Source organism: Pseudovirgaria hyperparasitica, assembly GCF_010093815.1.
Source record: "Pseudovirgaria hyperparasitica strain CBS 121739 unplaced genomic scaffold EJ05scaffold_13, whole genome shotgun sequence".
Lineage (NCBI taxonomy): Eukaryota > Fungi > Ascomycota > Dothideomycetes > Acrospermales > Acrospermaceae > Pseudovirgaria > Pseudovirgaria hyperparasitica.
The window spans coordinates 285,614-303,954 of NW_022985561.1; the positions used below are offsets into that span (position 1 = coordinate 285,614).

The 18,341-nt window shown below is 49.4% G+C and overlaps 10 protein-coding genes across 10 annotated transcripts; 6 read left to right on the plus strand and 4 right to left on the minus strand.

The window, feature by feature from the left end:
* Positions 1-228: 228 nt before the first annotated feature.
* On the minus strand, positions 229-2,384 carry EJ05DRAFT_455326 (alpha/beta-hydrolase). Its single transcript, XM_033742469.1, has 3 exons — positions 1,438-2,384; positions 988-1,381; positions 229-941 (listed from the first exon to the last, which is right to left on the minus strand). Exons 1-3 carry the CDS (start codon positions 2,110-2,112, stop codon positions 337-339), a joined length of 1,674 nt encoding a protein of 557 aa, XP_033597825.1. The 5' UTR covers positions 2,113-2,384; the 3' UTR covers positions 229-336.
* A 475-nt stretch (positions 2,385-2,859) lies between these two features.
* On the minus strand, positions 2,860-5,490 carry EJ05DRAFT_478392 (uncharacterized protein). The gene is made up of 4 exons (XM_033744450.1): positions 4,894-5,490; positions 4,465-4,842; positions 4,058-4,416; positions 2,860-4,008 (listed from the first exon to the last, which is right to left on the minus strand). Exons 1-4 carry the CDS (start codon positions 5,032-5,034, stop codon positions 2,988-2,990), a joined length of 1,899 nt encoding a protein of 632 aa, XP_033597826.1. The 5' UTR covers positions 5,035-5,490; the 3' UTR covers positions 2,860-2,987.
* A 283-nt stretch (positions 5,491-5,773) lies between these two features.
* On the plus strand, positions 5,774-6,913 carry EJ05DRAFT_488155 (SAICAR synthase-like protein; the record flags this gene model as incomplete). The annotated part of the gene is made up of 2 exons (XM_033745679.1): positions 5,774-5,844; positions 5,893-6,913. The coding sequence occupies 2 exons, from the start codon at positions 5,774-5,776 to the stop codon at positions 6,911-6,913; spliced, it is 1,092 nt and encodes a 363-aa protein (XP_033597827.1).
* Positions 6,914-7,416: 503 nt separating this feature from the next.
* EJ05DRAFT_467630 (mRNA cleavage and polyadenylation factor IA/II complex) lies at positions 7,417-9,060 on the minus strand (the record flags this gene model as incomplete). The annotated part of the gene is made up of 1 exon (XM_033742851.1): positions 7,417-9,060. The coding sequence occupies exon 1, from the start codon at positions 8,899-8,901 to the stop codon at positions 7,417-7,419; it is 1,485 nt and encodes a 494-aa protein (XP_033597828.1). The 5' UTR covers positions 8,902-9,060.
* Positions 9,061-9,344: 284 nt separating this feature from the next.
* On the plus strand, positions 9,345-9,898 carry EJ05DRAFT_502843 (nucleic acid-binding protein; the record flags this gene model as incomplete). Its single annotated transcript, XM_033747318.1, has 2 exons — positions 9,345-9,715; positions 9,769-9,898. 2 exons carry the CDS (start codon positions 9,345-9,347, stop codon positions 9,896-9,898), a joined length of 501 nt encoding a protein of 166 aa, XP_033597829.1.
* EJ05DRAFT_99892 (thiamine pyrophosphokinase-related protein-like protein) lies at positions 9,872-11,209 on the minus strand. Its single transcript, XM_033750142.1, has one exon. The coding sequence runs from the start codon at positions 10,889-10,891 to the stop codon at positions 9,944-9,946; it is 948 nt and encodes a 315-aa protein (XP_033597830.1). The 5' UTR covers positions 10,892-11,209; the 3' UTR covers positions 9,872-9,943.
* A 1-nt stretch (position 11,210) lies between these two features.
* Positions 11,211-12,362, plus strand: EJ05DRAFT_99774 (DUF775 domain protein). Its single transcript, XM_033750140.1, has one exon. The coding sequence runs from the start codon at positions 11,346-11,348 to the stop codon at positions 12,012-12,014; it is 669 nt and encodes a 222-aa protein (XP_033597831.1). The 5' UTR covers positions 11,211-11,345; the 3' UTR covers positions 12,015-12,362.
* Positions 12,363-14,005: 1,643 nt separating this feature from the next.
* EJ05DRAFT_502846 (uncharacterized protein) lies at positions 14,006-15,393 on the plus strand (the record flags this gene model as incomplete). The annotated part of the gene is made up of 2 exons (XM_033747319.1): positions 14,006-14,523; positions 14,571-15,393. 2 exons carry the CDS (start codon positions 14,006-14,008, stop codon positions 15,391-15,393), a joined length of 1,341 nt encoding a protein of 446 aa, XP_033597832.1.
* Positions 15,394-15,653: 260 nt separating this feature from the next.
* EJ05DRAFT_99725 (uncharacterized protein) lies at positions 15,654-16,593 on the plus strand. Its single transcript, XM_033750139.1, has one exon. The coding sequence runs from the start codon at positions 15,915-15,917 to the stop codon at positions 16,257-16,259; it is 345 nt and encodes a 114-aa protein (XP_033597833.1). The 5' UTR covers positions 15,654-15,914; the 3' UTR covers positions 16,260-16,593.
* A 392-nt stretch (positions 16,594-16,985) lies between these two features.
* Positions 16,986-17,946, plus strand: EJ05DRAFT_478398 (DUF567-domain-containing protein). Its single transcript, XM_033744451.1, has 2 exons — positions 16,986-17,508; positions 17,559-17,946. Exons 1-2 carry the CDS (start codon positions 17,022-17,024, stop codon positions 17,828-17,830), a joined length of 759 nt encoding a protein of 252 aa, XP_033597834.1. The 5' UTR covers positions 16,986-17,021; the 3' UTR covers positions 17,831-17,946.
* The last annotated feature ends 395 nt before the right edge of the window (positions 17,947-18,341 follow it).

The window sequence follows — 18,341 nt, forward strand, 5'->3', positions numbered from 1 at the left end:
GAGAGGGGAGGAGAGAAGATTGTGCTGCGAATGCCGGGTGTGAAGGGTGTGCCGGGTATGTTAGGTTGATGGGGTTATAGACGGTATGCTGTCGTTACGTGACGTTCTAGGGGATGCGGTGAAGCGTTTCACGTATGGTGGGTAAGAGGGGAGGGGAGCGTTGTGAATTGGTCTGGAAAACTGGAGGGTCACGTCCATGCAGGTAATAGGATGTTGGGGGTGATATAGCTGCGGAGGAAGGAGATTCCTGATCAGGGGTGCGTGCGATCATGAGTATTCTCACACGCACAAATCATAATCAGAACCTCGTTCATTCATAAACTCATCATACATTCCTCATGTCTTAAACACCCCTGCGGCACTACCACTGATAAGCGCCATGCCCTCCTGCCTATACGTGTCACTCTCACTGTAACTCGTCACATTCGCGTCCCACACGAAATCCCTAGCATCATCCACCTCATACGCCGGCCACTCCTCCAGTCCCTCCCTACCAGCCCATCCATTCACACTCCCCGTAGCCACGAAGCTCGCCCACGACCTGCTCATGACCCCACTCAAAGCAGTATACGCCTCGCTCCGCCCCTCAAAAGGTTTGCTACTACCCGTACCGTTCTCTGCATAGCCCAGGCCGGCGATATTGTTGAACACAAACGCGACCTCGCTGAAATGCGGCACTCCCTCTTCTGCGGGGATGCCACCTGGGATGGCGTTGAAACGGTAGCAGTATGCGGTAAGGCCGTGTGCGGCCCATGTACTGCATGTGCGACGGCGGGCGGCGATGAAGACCAAGTCGCCGTAGAGTGAGGCAGCGCGGCGGAATTGCAGGCCGTAGGGGTAGGCAGGGGGACGGGTGGTAGGCCCGAGGTTGGCAATGACGTTCGTTGAAAGGTCATCGGGGTATGCAGTAAGGAGGGCGTCGACGAGGGAAGGAGGGTATGCTGAGAATGTTAGGATAGAGTATCAGCGGGGAATTAGACGACGTACCGCTCAGGCTTGCCCTCAGGTCTTCTGTCGTGTTGATGCCCTGAGGTGCGAAACTTGCACCTTCGTCGGAGTTTGCACCGGAGATGATGGGGACTTTGACGAATTCGCCTTGCTCGAGCTGGATACTGCCGTATCGCCGTATGAAGTCTCCATCGACAGCAGGATCCCAATCTAGTGCCGAATTGTTCAACACGGTATTCATCTGCTCGAAAGGGACGGCACGGAGACACTCGAGCTGGTCGAGGGAATCACTACAACCAGCGGCGGCAGAGACTAAATCAAACTGTGGCTGGTAGAAGTCGGTACTACTTATAGATCTGTAGGATATCGGATTACCGGATTGCATGATGGCAGCGCGGAATAACTCATCATCACGGCCGCCAAATGCAGTCAACTGGACCGTCCGTCAGTGCCAATCGACACTCCATATCACCTCCACGGAAAACTCACATGAAACCCAACACTCGCTGCGCCTGCACTCTCGCCCCAGATCGTAACCTTTGCCGGATCACCTCCAAAAGATGCAATGTTCTCCTGTACCCAGTGCATTGCCAGCCTCTGATCCTTGAGCCCTATGTTCAACAGACCACGACCCATGAGCTCATTCGAATTCAGAAAGCCCCAGCCACTAAGCCGGTAATTTGTTGAAACGGCCATGATAGGCTGTCCGATCTTGACAGAATTCTCGACGATAAAGGAGAGATTATAGCGTCTGTCGCCAGCGCCGCCTTGATAGAAGCCACCTCCGTGGATCCAGAATGCAACCGGTAGTGCCCGTCCTTCATACCCACTTGGCCTAACAATGTTTAGGTACAAACAATCCTCGCTCACTTCGTAGCCCCATTGATCACTGCCATACCCGACACAGCTTTTCGCATATTCGTCCACGCTCTTCGCACCGTCCCAGGTCTCATTCAGACTCCTTGGGTTATCGAATCTGAGATTGCCGATGGGCGGCTGGGCATATGGAACACCGAGAAAGAAATCCTGGTTGTACTCGATAGAATGTATTCCCACCAGAGTACCATTTTTGATGCGTGCTGTTGGGATAGAGTCATGGTGGCGTACGGACAAACTATGTGCTGAGCCCAGGAGCAGTAGTGATGCAGCAATGGCGAACTTCATCTTGACCGGCCGCGCTGATCGGAGACCCGACGGGCTACGATGGTAGGCGGAGCTTGGGTACGTATATATGTCCCGCTCATGATGTCTGAATAGTATAAACGGGTATATTGCCGTTCGCTTGGAGCTTCAGCATCCTATCAGGACCATTCTGACCGTCCGATGGACTCCAATGATGCTCCACTCGTTGAGTCGTTGACGCTGCAAGGACGTAGCGGTGGCACCTTACTTAGCACATACATACATTGGCTTTGCATCCTGATATGCCGAATAATGCCGCCGAACGAATGAGCCTATGAGGATGGATCGGAAAGTCCGGGGTATCCGCGCGACGCGTGCCAAGAGTCGCTCTTCAAAATTCATTCACCCTTGGACGGATACAAGAGAATGGATCTCGGCTCGTGGGCCAGGTTCCACTACCTTGGACTGCGGGGATGCATGCAATATCTGAATAAGCGATACTACGACGGTCAGCGGTCGATAAGTGTCATCGTGAGACACGGGCTGTGAACGACATCGGTGTGACGTTGGTGGTGCAACTGCCGGCAGAGTAGAAGTTGTAGAACTGCGATTCGGCCGAATGTAGAGTGAATTAATCGTAACCCATGATGCTAATACAACGAGCTTGACTCGAGAACTCAGGATACTCATCAGGGCCAGTATGGATGCGTTGAACTGTAGACATTTCTCCGACAAAGAGCGAAAAATGCCACTTGAGAGGGCGACTTAAGATCGTTTGAAAAAATTAAGGTAAATTCGAAGGCTTCATAGCACCTGATAAAGCGACGAACGCTGGGCTGGTTCAATACTAAATCACGAAAGCATCATTGGAGAAAAGGAAGGACTCCAGCTCAGCAAGGTTATACAGCGTAGCAACATCAGAGCCCCTCTTCATTAGCCCTCTTGTCCTTGTCCTCTTCCACATCAGAACAATCATTTGCTTCTTCGCCGCCTTGGATCTCCTTTGCGTTCTGAGTCTCTCCCGACTCACTAGGTGTTGCCTTACCACCTCGACCATGTGGATACCATTGAGGTTCTCGCAGGATCCTACGGTCACCCATGATCAACTCGTTGGGCAGCCATTTGAAGAAACTACAGTAGACCTCCCTGACATTATCCAGAATCCAGATGCCGTCTCCCAGCGCGAGCTTCCAGATAGTGCCATCTAGCTTCATACCCACGAAGCAGTCCTCCAAAATCTCATCCTCAATCCAAAATTCGAATGTACGATCTAGGTCAAGAACACGCTTCTTCGCGGCTGCAGCACTGATATCGTGCGGGGTGAAGTCGGGTATGGACCAGGGCTTGCAGACCATCTTTCCAAGTGGTCGCATGTCCAGCTTGTGTTGATACTCCTTATTGAGTTCCGCATACAAAGCCAAGACTTCTGGTGTCGCAAGTACGATGCTGACAACTTCAAGTCCAAGATCTTCCACTTCACGCATGTCGAAATTTTGGAGATCTTCTTGGGTGAGTCGATATGACTGGTCATAAGTTCCTACAGCAGCGACAGCAGTCTGCATCACGATCTGTGCTTCTTTTTGACTGAAACCCTGGCCTGGAGTCCATCGAACGTATTCGAATAGATGTGGGTTTGCTGTCTGGTCGCCGTCCAGAGCCCATGGCTGGTTGCCGATGTATTTGCCATTATAGTAACCGCCGAAAAGCACCGAGCAAGCCACATTGAAAGCACCAGGAAATGCATAACCCACAGTTTGTACTTTGAGTAACTCTTCATCGGCAGACTCGCAGATTTTGCGTGCAGCGAATATCTGATCGTTGTATTCAGGGCAGACATTGTGATGCAAAATATAGTTGTAGAAAGTACGAATAGTTTGCGTTGCGATTTTGACTCGCTCGCGAGAATAGTCCTGGTGAAAAAGTGGAAATTGCGAAGAACTGATATCGTTAGAAATTTCCAGGGGCGCCTATAACGGCGAACACTTACAGAAAGCCGCTCACTACACCAACAAAGTCTACTACCCAGAGCTCGTCATCGTCCTTGTCACTGCTCACAAAGTGGGTGGCCATTAATCGTGTTAGTTCGTAAATGTCTTTCTCCTTCAGTTCTTTCTGATCGAGTCCGGAAAACTGTGCACGAATCTCAACTCCTCCGTACTTCATGAACGCCGTGAAGATACGTGCATGTTCCTGATGCAGTTTTTTCTTAACCTTGAATCGTTGTATAGCTGACTCAATCCGCTCCGAGAACGAACACTCTGGATCGAATAGTGCCTGATCGTCCTTATACTCAGCTGGGGTGATAGGCCCCTCCGCATGGTACTCTTCGAAGCCTGTGGGTTTGGCCTATATATCAGGTTAGATTCAAGCTGGGACTTTGAAAGGGTATCGTACCAGGTTTTTCGTTATGTTTGGGTTTGTGGACTTCACAGGTTCAAACTTCTTGGGTTGCGGGGCCGGGCTCTGCACAACCACTTCTGCCTCACCCTCCTTGTTTTCGAGTTCGAGATCTGAATCGCCATCTTCATCACCACCTGCGAGCTGGTATGGCCGGAGCGGTAGTTTCCGGCTGATGCCCTTGCCGTCCTCGGAAACATTCAGAAAGGGGCTCAGTCTAAGGGCTGCTACGACTTGGGTGTATGGCTTGAAGGACCGCATTTTACTGAATCTGCATATTTTCTTAATGGAGACGGGCTTGTTTTCTATTCCGTTACATGCCTCGAGCAAGTATTCATCGGTGACCAGATTAGCATCGGAGAAGTAATATTCGACCTAGACGTCTATTCTTAGATTTAAGCCCTCGTAAGGATCCGGTGCTCTTACCTGACGCCGAATCTCATCCCCGCGAGGATGATCCTGGATTTCTTGAGCGCATATAACCGGAGACTTCACTTGATCAGACGATAGGTCCGTCTCAGGCAACACCTGTGGAAGGTCAGAATTTGAGACCATTCCAGGCGCCATGTTGAGGACGGCTGGATCTTAAGAAGATGTTGTGTGAAGCAAAAGAAGCTTTTATAGAAGAGATCGAATGTCGAGATGAAAGGGACAGAGCATGGCGGGCGCAAAGACGTAGATATAACGTGTGTCTTTGTTCGGTGGTACAAAGTCTGGAGTGAATCGTCTAGTTCTTACCCGACACAACTCAACTTATTATCATTCTATTACTTGCCGCCATGGCGAATGCTCCTACCCATAGCGTGGTATTTTGGGTCAACACAACAACGCGCCCTTTACTGCTTCATTTCACTTCGACATCTGGAGAGGGAAATTCGCTTCGGCCAGACAATCATGGAAGCTCAGCGATCTTATAGTTGAGATGATAATGCACTATTTACGCATAAGTGTCTATAAGGAACAGGAACCTGATGGTCGAAATGATAACCGCAGCATATCTACAAAGACTTTCCAATAACAAAGTGTGGTGCGGTGAAGTGGGGGTGGGGCTTAGGGCTTAGGGCGGGGTACGTTTTATATTTATAGCCCAAGAAAGGGAAATATGGATGAGCTGGAATGAGAGCTTCAGCTTCCAAAGCCACATTTTTCTTCCTGCATCGACACCGCCACTCATCTGTCTCACTACCTCAGTCCTAACGCGCCTTATAGCCAGCGATCCTGGTACTTCGTCCTTCTTACTCAACTACCTACAGAAATTCGTATTGCATCCACCAATTACCAATTTCACTTCGACTAAATCCTCGCAATGCCTAAGACTCCAAGCCATAAACTCGATCCAAGTATTCTCACCTTATTCGGCAATGCTGCCGCTGGGCAGTGAGTCTCATTACCAATTGGCATGCTTGATACTGACCGAAACCACAGCGAGGGCGTTCTCTCAGACCCAAGTGGCGAACTCATTATCAAGCCTTGTACACCTGCCGAGGTAGCATTCTACGAAGCTGTGCGTGCGTCTCGTCCAGAGCTGCTTCCTTTCCTCCCAACATTCTATGGCACATTGGCCCTGAATGGCCCAGCAGAAGCTGTACCGGAGACCACCGGTGGGTTAGATACTACACCGACTGTCATGCCTGTCGAGGATGGCACGGCAGCGTCGTTGTCAGCGAATGATGTCGGTCCTATGCATGGCAAGAAACTGTCCACAGATGTGAGCATTGTGCTGGAGAACACAACCGCGGGATTTAAGAAGCCGAATGTACTTGATATCAAGCTGGGTAGGCAGCTGTATGAGGATGATGCCCGGCCCGAGAAGAAAGCTCGGCTGGACAAGGTCGCCGGCGAGACTACGACTGGCTCACTGGGCTTTCGCGTTGCTGGTATGAGGGTATGGCAAGGTACCGAAGAAGCTGCTATGGGGCCGAATGACGAAGGACTCATGGAAGTTGACTCCGCCACAAACTATAAGGTGTACAACAAGCTCTACGGCAGACAATTTTCGGCTGAAAATGTAACGAGGGCTTTCGAAGAATACCTCCTTGTTCCAAGCGCAGGCATGGATAGCGCACGAGCCTTGGCCGTTACAAAACAGCTTAGAAAAGACGTGGAAGACATTATTAAGATTTTCGAAACGCAAGAAAGCAGGATGTTTTCAGCTAGCATATTATTCGTCTACGAAGGTGACCCAGAAGCATACGACCAAGCAGCAAGAGCTATCTCCGAAATCATGGAGAAAAGACTCCTTGCAGATGAGACAGGTGAGGACGAAGATGAGGACGAGGAAGACGATGAACTGGAAATACCAAAGCTCGTCTCCACGAAGCTGATCGATTTTGCCCACGCGTCATTCAAGCCTGGATCTGGGCCAGATGAGAACTCACTTTTTGGCATGAGGAATACTGTCAAGGTTCTAGGTGATCTTGAGCGTCAATTCGAAGTTCCAGTGTAAAATAGAGAAATCAATACAATATTAACACCATAAGAAAGTTTTCGTAGACCAGGTTCACGATTGTTTCAGCGAAGCTACGTGCTGAAGATGGAACTCAATCTCTCATTTATGGCTAGATCTGCAAGCCGATGGACAGCTTGGGCATCGTGGGACGTATTGGCAGCTTGTTGGAGAATAACGAGAAGTCTGACATGAGCGTTTATTAAACTATCGTCTCGGCCCAGGCGTCCTCTTGAATCGTGCTGGGACGATTCTGGAGGATATGTTGTCATATGTGGAGGTTCGTGGCTGCCTGGCGATGTAGAAGCCGGAGATGCCAGAGGTTTGGGCATGAGAGGAGATGTCGAGCTTTTACATGGCTGGAACTTATGTTGGTATATCGATGGGCTTCCGAATTCATTCCCATCATGATTGATGGATGTCGTTTGTCGGACATTCTCTGAGATCTCTGTGGGTTTACATATGCCAAGTTTTGTTCCCCCGAACTTGTGTACTGATGGAAATCATCCGACGAGATCTGCCACATCCTCTGGCCAATTCCCAAAGACCAGCGCATTCCCGGGCAAGCGCCCACTAATCGGTGCCAACAACCTCACTCTCTTTTTCGCCTCCTCTACGTCGGCAACATACAGGTATCCCAACACACTCGAATTACGGATGTTCTCGTGTGAGTCGTTCGGCTGCGCGCTCGTCACTGCAAGCAGACAGTTCTGCATCATCATACTCGGCGCCACTTTCTCGTAAATCTTGTCAGCAGCATTGCCGCCGAGAGAGGGGAAATCGTCGTCATCGCCGGGCAAGAAGGACGTATTTCGTTGCGTGTTGTCTGAGGTTATGATACGGTAGATGTGCAGCGCGCCGAATTCGACCCAATGCGTGTGTGGAGAGAGCGTGTTGAGGCTGTTGTGGCCGAAGAAATATGCGCGGATCTGGGTTGCGCGGAGGGTCTTCATGAACGCCTCGTCGCGGTCGACGCAGCCGCCGGATTTGTCAAGTTTGATGATCGAGACGGGGTCTTCAGAGGCTTTGGCGTAGCGACGGTTTAGGTCGGAGTAGAGGCGTTCTGAGCCCAGAACGAGAACAACATTCACGCTGAATTCGGAGATAATGTGGGCGATGGCGTCGTAATGTCCAGCTTTGCCTGCAGCGATACTGCCAGGTGTGTCTATTATGCAGCCTGCGACGCGAGCAGAGGCGTCTTCAGTAAGGCGGCTTGTCACAGCGAGGGCCATGCGTGTGATGAGCGGCCTGAATATTGTGCCAGCGTCGTCGGGCGAGGCGAGACCAAGGTGGTATACTAAGGGCATCTTGACGGGCACTGGGCTTGGGCCAGAGATGGGAGAGCTCCCCCAACCCTCTTCGACGTCAAGGATACTAGTGAATACTGCGGTGGAAATCGAACCTGGAACGCTGAGCATGCCTTGGTGAGTGTCAAGGTTGACGACCATGGGCTGGCGGCCAGATTTGACAGCGTAAGCAGTGAGAGTCTTGACAAGACTTGTCTTTCCTGCGTTCGAAGGGCCAACGATGAGGACACGTGGACCGAGATCGGTATCAGATGTAATGTTATGGCTGCCTGTATTGGCGATCTTCTCACGCTCATTCTCGAGGCCGAAGTGGACATTCGCATACGCCAGCATCTGTGTTTCCTCGGACACATACTCGACCTCTGTATCGCCTTGGAGCTCTAGTCGGCATCCGTGCCACGTATATATCGCGGCTTTTGTGCCAGTAAAGACATAGTAGTCTTTCGTAGACACTGGAAGTTCCGTTCCGAAGAGCTCAGCTGTACCGCTGGTGAGTTTGATGCGTAATGTTTGATTAAAGCCTACTTCGAAGCGGTATTCGGATTGGGCTGGCAGCTCTTCATATCGCGAGGGTGCTGTTGATGTGCCTGGAGGTTGTTGTGTAGCGGATATCGGCGTGCTTGAAAGTCCCAAGCCCGGAAGAGACAGGCCCGGAAGAGACAAGCCCGGAATTGCGGACATGGTGTGTCAAGTTGATAATCTCATGCAAAGACTTCTCTGTAGACTTCACGATACGTTAACAGTAAAGGGAAGATGACGGTGATATATTGATGAATGAAGCACTGATTCCCAACGGCCAAGCTCTTCCAATGTATTCCCCTTACACCACACGAGTACTTTCCCCAAATCGGCCGAGCTTATGAGCCTAATAGCTAGATTCCGTGTGTGGTTGATATCAAATGAGAGTGATTCCGTGAGGAGAACCTGAAGGTTGTGAAGCCGTCGTCAAAGGTCCTTGAAAAGTGTGGCGCTGGGGAATCCTCGGAAGACGGCGGCCGGCTTCAGCCCTACGAGAAATTATACAGCCATGCAGCTCTAGACATCGCGCCGGGGAGCATCCAGTCTCGACAGTTGCAGACAGGTCTCACTCTGGGTAAATCTTCCTACAGATCGAACGCATCAAAATGGCGGACCCCAAAATCTTCGAAGAGACCTTTGTGATCGTCGGACACAACCTCGACACAAGCAAGACCACCACCAAAGTCTACGACAGAGTTACCCGCTGGGCTGCACGATCGATACCAGAAGCAACGGGATCGGGCGATGATACTGCGGGCTCCATAACCATATCATTCGATGTGTGGAAAGAAGGCTTTCCGTGTGCTGTTGGTGATCAGATCACAGTAGCTGTTGCAACGACCCTGAACTTGGATGGCACAAAGATGGACAAGGGCTTCAGGCCATTTGATGAGAACGAGGTGAACTTGGCTTCGCCGTACCACTACGTCGTCACAGGGACCGTGTACCGTTTTGAGGAGTCTAAGGGAGATAATCTGTGCGTCTTAAGAGGCTACTCTATGGGATATAATTATGCTAATGGTTGCATAGTGAATGTCTACTATCCGCGGGTGGTCTCTTGATCCAAATCATCGGACCTTATAAGAAGCTTACGCCATTGCGAGTACAGGAAGTCTATGTGCTCTTCAAGAAGGATTCGGGAGTTATACCCCAGCTATAACGAAGATTGGCACTTTCTTGGTGAAGATCTACGTAAGATATACCCTTAAAGAGTCGGAAACTCCAGTCGACGGTGCAGTCTCGATACGATCTCGATGTAATCATCTTCATTCTCTGGCGTTATGATACCATGGCGGATGAAAAAGTCCAGCATAACCATGGCGCAGTTTGGCTTGAACTCTCCTCGAGCCAGCGCTTTTCGAACTTCGCCGACGGTCCACAAATAGAACTGCTCTACTTCGTCGTCGTTGGGCTTTGGGATGACGTCCTCGGGGAGTTCGAGGTCATAGACGTATTGGCATTCGGGTTGCAGAAGATTGGTCTCGCCTCCGGCGCGCTCATCGCGGATGTAGAAATATGTTACGGTGCCAGCTGCCTTTACGTTCTTCCTGACTATATCCTCTTGCAGTGATGCCTCCTCACTCGACTCTCGAACAAGACATTCGTAGGGTTTCTCTCCACTCGATATTCCGCCGGCGACAGCATTGTCTAGCATGCCACCATATGTCTGCTTCGTCTTTGCTCTGCGTGGAATCCAAATCTTCAGCTCACCGGCTTTTGACTTGACATATGCGTTCATGTGTACCCCGTATGTGACAAGTCCGAACAATGGGGTTGCGGACCTCTCGAGGTCGAATAAGAGCTGCTGTCGAGGTCCGTAGACGCCGTACTGCTCGTTCCTCCATTTCTCCAACACCTTGAAGTGTCCAGTAGCCTTCATAGCCATGGCGGTGGCAGTCATAGCCACAGTTCTCTCTGGTGCATTGTTGCATCCAATTAGGGTTATGGTCCGTTCGTCATCGTCCAGTTCCCAGTTCGGAAGCCCCCGGAGCACCTCAGCAACAGACGGAAGAAGGTAGCCTATCGTGCATTCAAAGCCTTCGACTTGGAAGTGGTAGTAGGTAGCGACGTGCTGAGCATATGCAATTGCGTCGACTTGATGGTAGGGAAAGCCGTCGCACTCATTGACTAGGTCAAGATTTGATCTCGACATGATTGCTGGAGAAAAGATGGTCTTCCGGGCTTGGAAGATGTAGAAGAGAAAGCTTGATGGAGCAGAAAGCAAAGGAATGATTTGGTTTTGGAGTTGAATTGTTTGCTGTGCGACAGGAGCAGCGGCAGCGGTATTGACAGTGACGTTGCAGCCTACTCGTGGGACTGACGCAGTGGACGCGTCCCGCTGTCCCGCTGTCCTGCTGTCGAATTTGGGACCCCACTTGCTCGCAAAATCAGATGCCGTCACCGGGGCCTTAACGCGTAGCCCTGATACTAGACAACGTAAGACTGAGAACAACTCCGAACTTCCACCATCGTCTGGAAGCTCTGAGAACAAACACCATTGGAATGTCCTTTCTTGTCTTCAACCCTCTGTCGTTCCTTCACGGTACCGTCTCCATGTCTCGTATGCGCCCACAACTACGCTCGTGGTTCCTTTCCTATCACTCACCATGTTTGGCGTCATAATATCCTCCCGTCCCGTTATCACGGATTTACAACAGATCACACCAACGCAAATCGCTTTCACCATCCCTGCCGCACCCACCTTTAGCCACCTCGTCGTCTTCCTTCTCCCAGGACAGCAATTACCTCCTGACTCTGGCGCTGCTGTGTACTTGCAGCTACCAAACCAATCTGAATTCAAGTTCCTCGGCGCAATCGCAAATGACAAGCCCAGCGCAATTTTCAAAGTCAATCCAAAAGCAATTGGCATAGATGGCGTCGCCATGGGGAATGGAGGCGCTGATGACGCCATGACCGACGATGCTACGGCTCCTTTCATCCCCACAGAAGGGAACGTGACACTTGGTATATCACTCGAACCGGTAGCGCAAATACAACGGTCAATAGTAAATCTCAAGAGCGGGAATATGGGAAATCCGAGTACATCAACAGATCTAGTGCTAGCTCGGCCAACTGCGAATATCCCTGTATCAACAAAAGTACTGGCCCAGCGGATCATCGCGAACGCATATAACTTCCTTGCTAGCTTTTCGGGGAATGTTGGTCCGGGGGGGATGGAAGTTGTGCCGCTGAAGAGCTTTCAAGACTGGTGGAAGAAGTTTGAAAGGAAGGTCGATATGGACCCGAGCTTCTTGGAAAGAGGAGATCAAGCCTGAGTGAGACGAGTCTGGTTTTATCAGAAAGTAACTGGCGGGCGTCGCAGACTAGCCAGCCTTAGAAAGAGCTTGGTGAAAAGGCGATGAACTACCTAGACACCTCAGCACCACTAGGAGCGACCTTACTCTAGTGATACCTGCCTCCTCTATCTCATATGTACCTGCGTGTGCTCGAAGTTGCATGGGGCACTTGAATCGCATCGGCAGGATCCAAATTACATGAATGAAAGTAATATCAATGATTCTGACATTTACGCTGGCTGGTGTGTGATGTTAGTGTCTTCATCAATCATCCAGCCGTAGGATGCACGCTCGGGATGGAAACCTACTAGTCTGGTGACGCATCCAGCATCCTAATACGTTCAATTGCATGTAATATGGGCGAGGAGTCTGATCGTCCACCTAAATAATATCCATACCTTGCTCTTGGATGCTTATGTGGGTCAGGACGGGTCTATCAACACTTTTGCATCTCTCGCAACTGTGTCTTATAGATCGGCCATTATGCCGCTGCAGCATTCCATAGTTCACCGACGACCAAACGCGTACGTGCCGCGAACCACTCGTTCATCGACGAATCACGGCTGGTCAGCATTGAATGAGAATGAAAACTCACTTCCTCGAAAGCTAACGTCTGCCTTTGCTTATCGCTCCCTGGAGATTGTTTACTGATCCTGAAAGCTTGTGGTAACAGTATGTATTCTCTCCAATGGCGGGCGAATGACCACCGTGGTGTTCGCAGCGTTCTGTGGCTTAGTATCACATCCGCCCCACTAGGACGTATGAATGCTACATTAGGACGAGTCGTTCTTCTCAAAACTTCGAGACTACTTTATGATCATTTTCAAGACCAGATCAATTTTAGACCTCGTCCCAGGCCTCGGCCTCATCAGACTTCTAATCGATTTCCTGATGGTTAGCAATAGCAGTCAGTCATACAATCCCACAGCATCAAGAGGTGTCTTCCAATTATCAAGGCCAAGATGTAAGATTTGAACAAGACAGGGGATGTTTTGCAGTGGCTGAGCGACGAGAGTTCTCACAGCCTCCACAAAGATCCCGACGCTATGGACCCGTCTCGCTTTGCACGCCAGTTCAACGTACTTGGTTCCACCTATATCTCACCGCTCTAACAGCATCCACCGGGATCTAGACCACTGCAGGGGTGCCTACACCTAGACATGTTCCGCTTCATAGAGCCGGCGCATTGCACTACTTGTCCTTGGAATGTAAGTTAATCGTCACGGTGGGCAAGAAGCTTGTCACTAGGAAATCTGACAATCAATCTTGTCCTGGTCATTACCTCATTGTGTATGAGATGAAGCTTGGTCTTGTATTCATTGTAATACAGAAGGGGCGCCGCCGGTTGATAGGATGCCGGGCTCCTGCATTGCCAAGTAAAATACCAATGAAATGGTTTCGGACGAGCGACTATGGATTAAACCTATGTGGACAGACTGTATCTCTCACTTTCGTCTTCCTGGTCATTGCTATGCGTATTGCCTGGTGACTCAACATGCTCCTCGGGAGACACTCCATACCATGGGATGGTGTTAAATACGCTTGCTGACCTGCACTGAACATGGAAGCTTCACGAAAATCTGAAGCTGCATGAATACCCCGCTCAATTGCATGTACATACTGCATTTGATCCCGCTCAGAACCATTGAGCCCCTACGCTGGTACACCATCAAATCCTCACAGCCCTTCACTATTGGCTTTAAGTGTGAAGCACCAAGTATGCCTTGCGAAGCAAATACTCATAGCCATCTACTATTGGCTCTAGGTGTCAAGCACCAAGTATGCCTTGCGAAGCAAATACTCATAGCCATCTACTATTGGCTCTAGGTGTCAAGCACCAAGTATGCCTTGCGAAGCAAAGACGACCGGTGAAGAAGGTGGAGTCAGTCCTTGTGTCTTAAATACAACGATCTGCTATGATCAGACTATGGCTACCAGCTTCTTGATTTTACAAAAGACCATCTTCCAAGATGAGTGGACTCGAGGTACTTGGAGCGATAGCAGGAGGTATTCAACTAGCGAACTACATGATCAAGATTGCCAAGAAGGTACGACGTCTTTCGTTGGAGGTCAAGATTGCTAGGCGAGAAATTGGTGATCTTGCCGATGAGCTCTTCTGTCTTTCAAATCTCATGATCGACTTCGAAAAGGTCATTGCATATCTCAATCGGACTTCAACCGTATCCGATGACCGAAACAGACAAGCCAATGTTGCTCAAAGACTCAGTGATCAGACCGGAAAGTCACTGAGTAAACTAGGTCAACTACTAAAGGTGGCAGATCCTCTGCTCGATCCCAACTCGACTATTGGACAGCGTGGATACGGGCACTGGAATTGGTGGAGAGAAAAAGAGTCTGTGGTCTATCTCAAGACTCATATCATGGTTATCAAAGACACTTTGACCCTCTTTGTCGCAATTCTACTCCTACAGCAAACTATCGACGGAGTTGAAGTCCCACAGGGGTCTTTTTCTTCTTCCGAAATCATGTAAGCAACCAATTGATACTCCACATCAATTACACTAACACACGCAGGGCGTTGCGGATTGAGCTTATACGAGCAGGCCGCCGAAAGGTAAACAAAGGGATCGACAAGCTGCAGAACCTGTACATCCACTTAAACGATGCAAGCCTGGTGGCACGCATCGATATCGAGGATATCCTCTCGGTCGTGAACGACACGAAACTTGCGGCGCAAATATCTTGTAAAACCGCAAAGCTGGTGCAGGACTCGTCTGCCACACCCTCTACACTATCGAGAAACGCGTCCAGCTCCAACAGTCCGATCACTCCACGGGACCCCGATGGTATACGATGTTATGCTTCTGGTCGACAAAACTCAACTACTGAGTTCGATCTACCGACCACTCATAGTATGGAAGTACATCCAAGTTGGAATCCAAGGGGCTCGCTGAATCCTTTTGTGACCTCGGACTCTCTTGGAGAGGTGAGTGGAGAAACCAATGTTCGATCACAAAGTTTCCCAAAGTATCCATCGACACATACGCCGACACATACGTCTCGTCAAGGAGGACATGGAAACACGTCTCATCGACCCATAGTAACATCAGAGTCAGGCCAGTTGGAAAGCCATATGCAAACAAATACCCGCACGCACTCGCCTCACCAGCAAACCACTACTGGCAACCAAAAAGACCCGAAATCTTCGTCTGCGCCGCGAAACCTAAAGACAGAAAGGCATGATGTGTCAGGGGCGGCACATAATCGATACCGTGCCTATAACCCGTTCGAAAAATCATTACAATCTGATCGCCAGGCTCAACATAGCACAAATTCGAAAACTACTGGCGGCGTACAGTATCGCCCAGCCGGTCCTTCCAGTCAAAGTCACACTTGATGCTCCAATCTTGAAGCCGCGGATAGCACCTAGTTCTTTTAGCACAATGATAATTTCGCAAAACAATCTTCTTCTCACAGGCATTTCTATGCGATGTGCCTTGACCACGCGGTATTTGAACAACAGCCAATGAAGTGTGATGTCGGTTTTACTTTGTCGGAATAACGCGAATCGATCGGAAGCAAGCGGAAAGCTGCGGTCGCATCTTCCCAACTATCTCCAAGGTAAATCACCAAGTTCTAACTGGTACACTTGCTAGTACACCACTGAAAGAAAGTTAGTATAATGGAATATCGGGCCACAGCGGGCCGCCAACTCGATCTTCATGATAGAATTTATGGATGATAACTATATAAAGAGTCTACTGTCCGCTCCTCTAAGCCCAACAAACACTTGTACCCAACACACAAAACACATATCTACTCTCCTAAGACTGTCAAAAAAGTCTCTCCACCTTGCAAGCGACCAGAATCTACCAACACGTCAAACTTTTGGCAGCTCTCCCGTCCAGCATCTCAAGCATGCTTACTCAACTCACCCTCCTCCGTATCCTCGCCGGCGCAGCACTTTGCGCAGTCATTCGCGCATCGCCGCGCAGCACACCGGTCATCGTGTCTAGACTCGGCTCAACCACCGGTAGCGCCAGCATTCCGGGCCCGATCAGCTGTCAGCCTGCATACGTGTACCTCAACTGCACGATAGAATGCACGGTACCAATGTGTTACGACACGCCAGACCCGTATACTTGCTACAAGCAGTGTGAGGAGATGTGTCTCGAGGCGTCCACAATTGAGCAGTGCAAGGAGGCCCCGCCAAAGCCTTCACCTGCAGTTGATTGTGCGCAATCCAAGGACGAGGATTGTTGATTGGGGCTTGCGAATGGGGAGGTGGTCTCTAGGGGGGCCACATGAGATTGGAGATAGCCAGGACAGCAATTTGCGATTACTGGCAGATTGGGGGATCAATTATGGCATCGCTAAAATTGGATTGGAGGATTCTTGCGTTTCTGAGAGTCAGGTTCTTGAATAGAGAGCTTGGGGAAAGATGGTTCTTTGTAGTCTGTAGTCATAGAATGGAACTGTGGTGTTTGACATATGAAGTGCAGGTGTTCCCAAGTGACTACTAAAACACGTTTAAAATAAGCGCAAGGCTGGCTTGGGATGCCAGCTATACGATACAACGATAGCTTCATAAGGCTAGAAGTAAATCAAAAGATCTATCCTCTACTACGTAGTACCAATATATCTCTGGTATGGACCTCGGGAATGAGTTGAATTCTATTCCACATCCGGACCTAGCTTATGGCTAAGTAGCTACGAGTCTTCGATGCGACACCCTATGATTCGCAGGACGACTGAACACCACGATGCTTTAATACTTAAGCCCCTTATCCTAGAGATCTCACTATACTCATCACGCACGAGTATTGCCCCAGCTTCGTTCCATCTATGAAGCATGAGAAGGTATTTACCCTGTGATGAGCCGCGATTGCTGCGTGGCTTGAATTAGGGTCTGACATCATCATACATCGAACATCTGGTATTCTATATTTCAATTCCAGCTTGCTGCTGTTCCTACACTACTACGTTTGAAATGGATCAGTACAGCTTACAAATATTGTCTAAACTATGGCGGCCGCAGCTCCAGCACAACACTATCCTTCTCAGCACGCAGGTGTTTCTGAGCCAGGACATGCTTCACCGCAAGGCTACGCTCCCCAACATAACCACATTCCTCAGGATGGATACGCTCAAAATATGCAGCAGCCTTATGTACCAGCGCATGGGGTAGCTCCAATATTTCAGCCAAGACAAAACACAACTAGAGGAACTGGCATATTCCAGCAATGTATGGCAGTGCAGCCTACGAGCCTCATGATCAAGGAGAGGGTAATGTCCCTATCCAGTGATAATTTCGAAATCTACACCGTTGATGGTAAAATGGCTTTCAAAGTTGCTGGGAAGTACTTCTCCCTGAGCGGCCGCAAGGAACTATACGATAGCAACAACAAGCACTTGTTCACCATCCGCAAGAGGCATTTGACTATCCATACCACGTTTTATCTCGAGGATCCAGCTGGCAAGGAAATACTTGAGGCTAAGAGTAGTTTCGCAAGTACGTAAAAACGTTACGGTCATCTGAACCGTACTAATTTCCCGTGACAGTGTTTGGTTCCAAATTCACAGCTCGCTTCACTAGCCTTGACGGCCGCGCAGTAGAACTCAAATTGAAGTGCAACTTCTTCGATACAGCCCAGATCACAGATGCGAACAACCAGAATTTACCTCTTGCGCAGATTAACCGAATTCATTTTAAGAAGCGTGATTTGTTTCTTGGCCAGCAAGTCTATGAGCTGATTGTGTATCCTGGGGTCGATATGTCACTTATGGTAGCCATGTGTATCTGTTTGGATGAGAAGAAAAACGAAGGTAGCTAAGCGCTGTAACATCTTATTATCTCAAGTTTAGCGTTTTTAAAATGGTCACAAGTTACGTTACGATTATGGATGGGAAATAAAATGAGTTTTCTACTCTAGCATAGACAATATACCCTTCCAAAGCATGAGCTGTCCCTTTTTGTCTGAAGACTTGGTTATGATGGCACGATCATATATATGATTTGACAATCTCGCGATATTTTAAGTGATTGAGCTTATATGAATGCGGTTAACTCTGATGTGGATGGATCGCCTTGCCTAGGCCTGTGTTTGGTATCTCGTACAGATCAGATTGCGTTGGATACAGAGACAGTACTCTTGCATCTGCACCAGTACCATTTTGCGTTCTGCATATGATCTAACGATAAGTTCTTTCATAGGCGTGTAAGTGCGGATACATCGTCAGTCATACTTTTCTCATGTACTCTACACACTTCAAGACTTTTGGACGAGTACCCAATTTTTGATTTGATGTGTGATACTAATCCGTACATTGTCTAGCGGCACATTT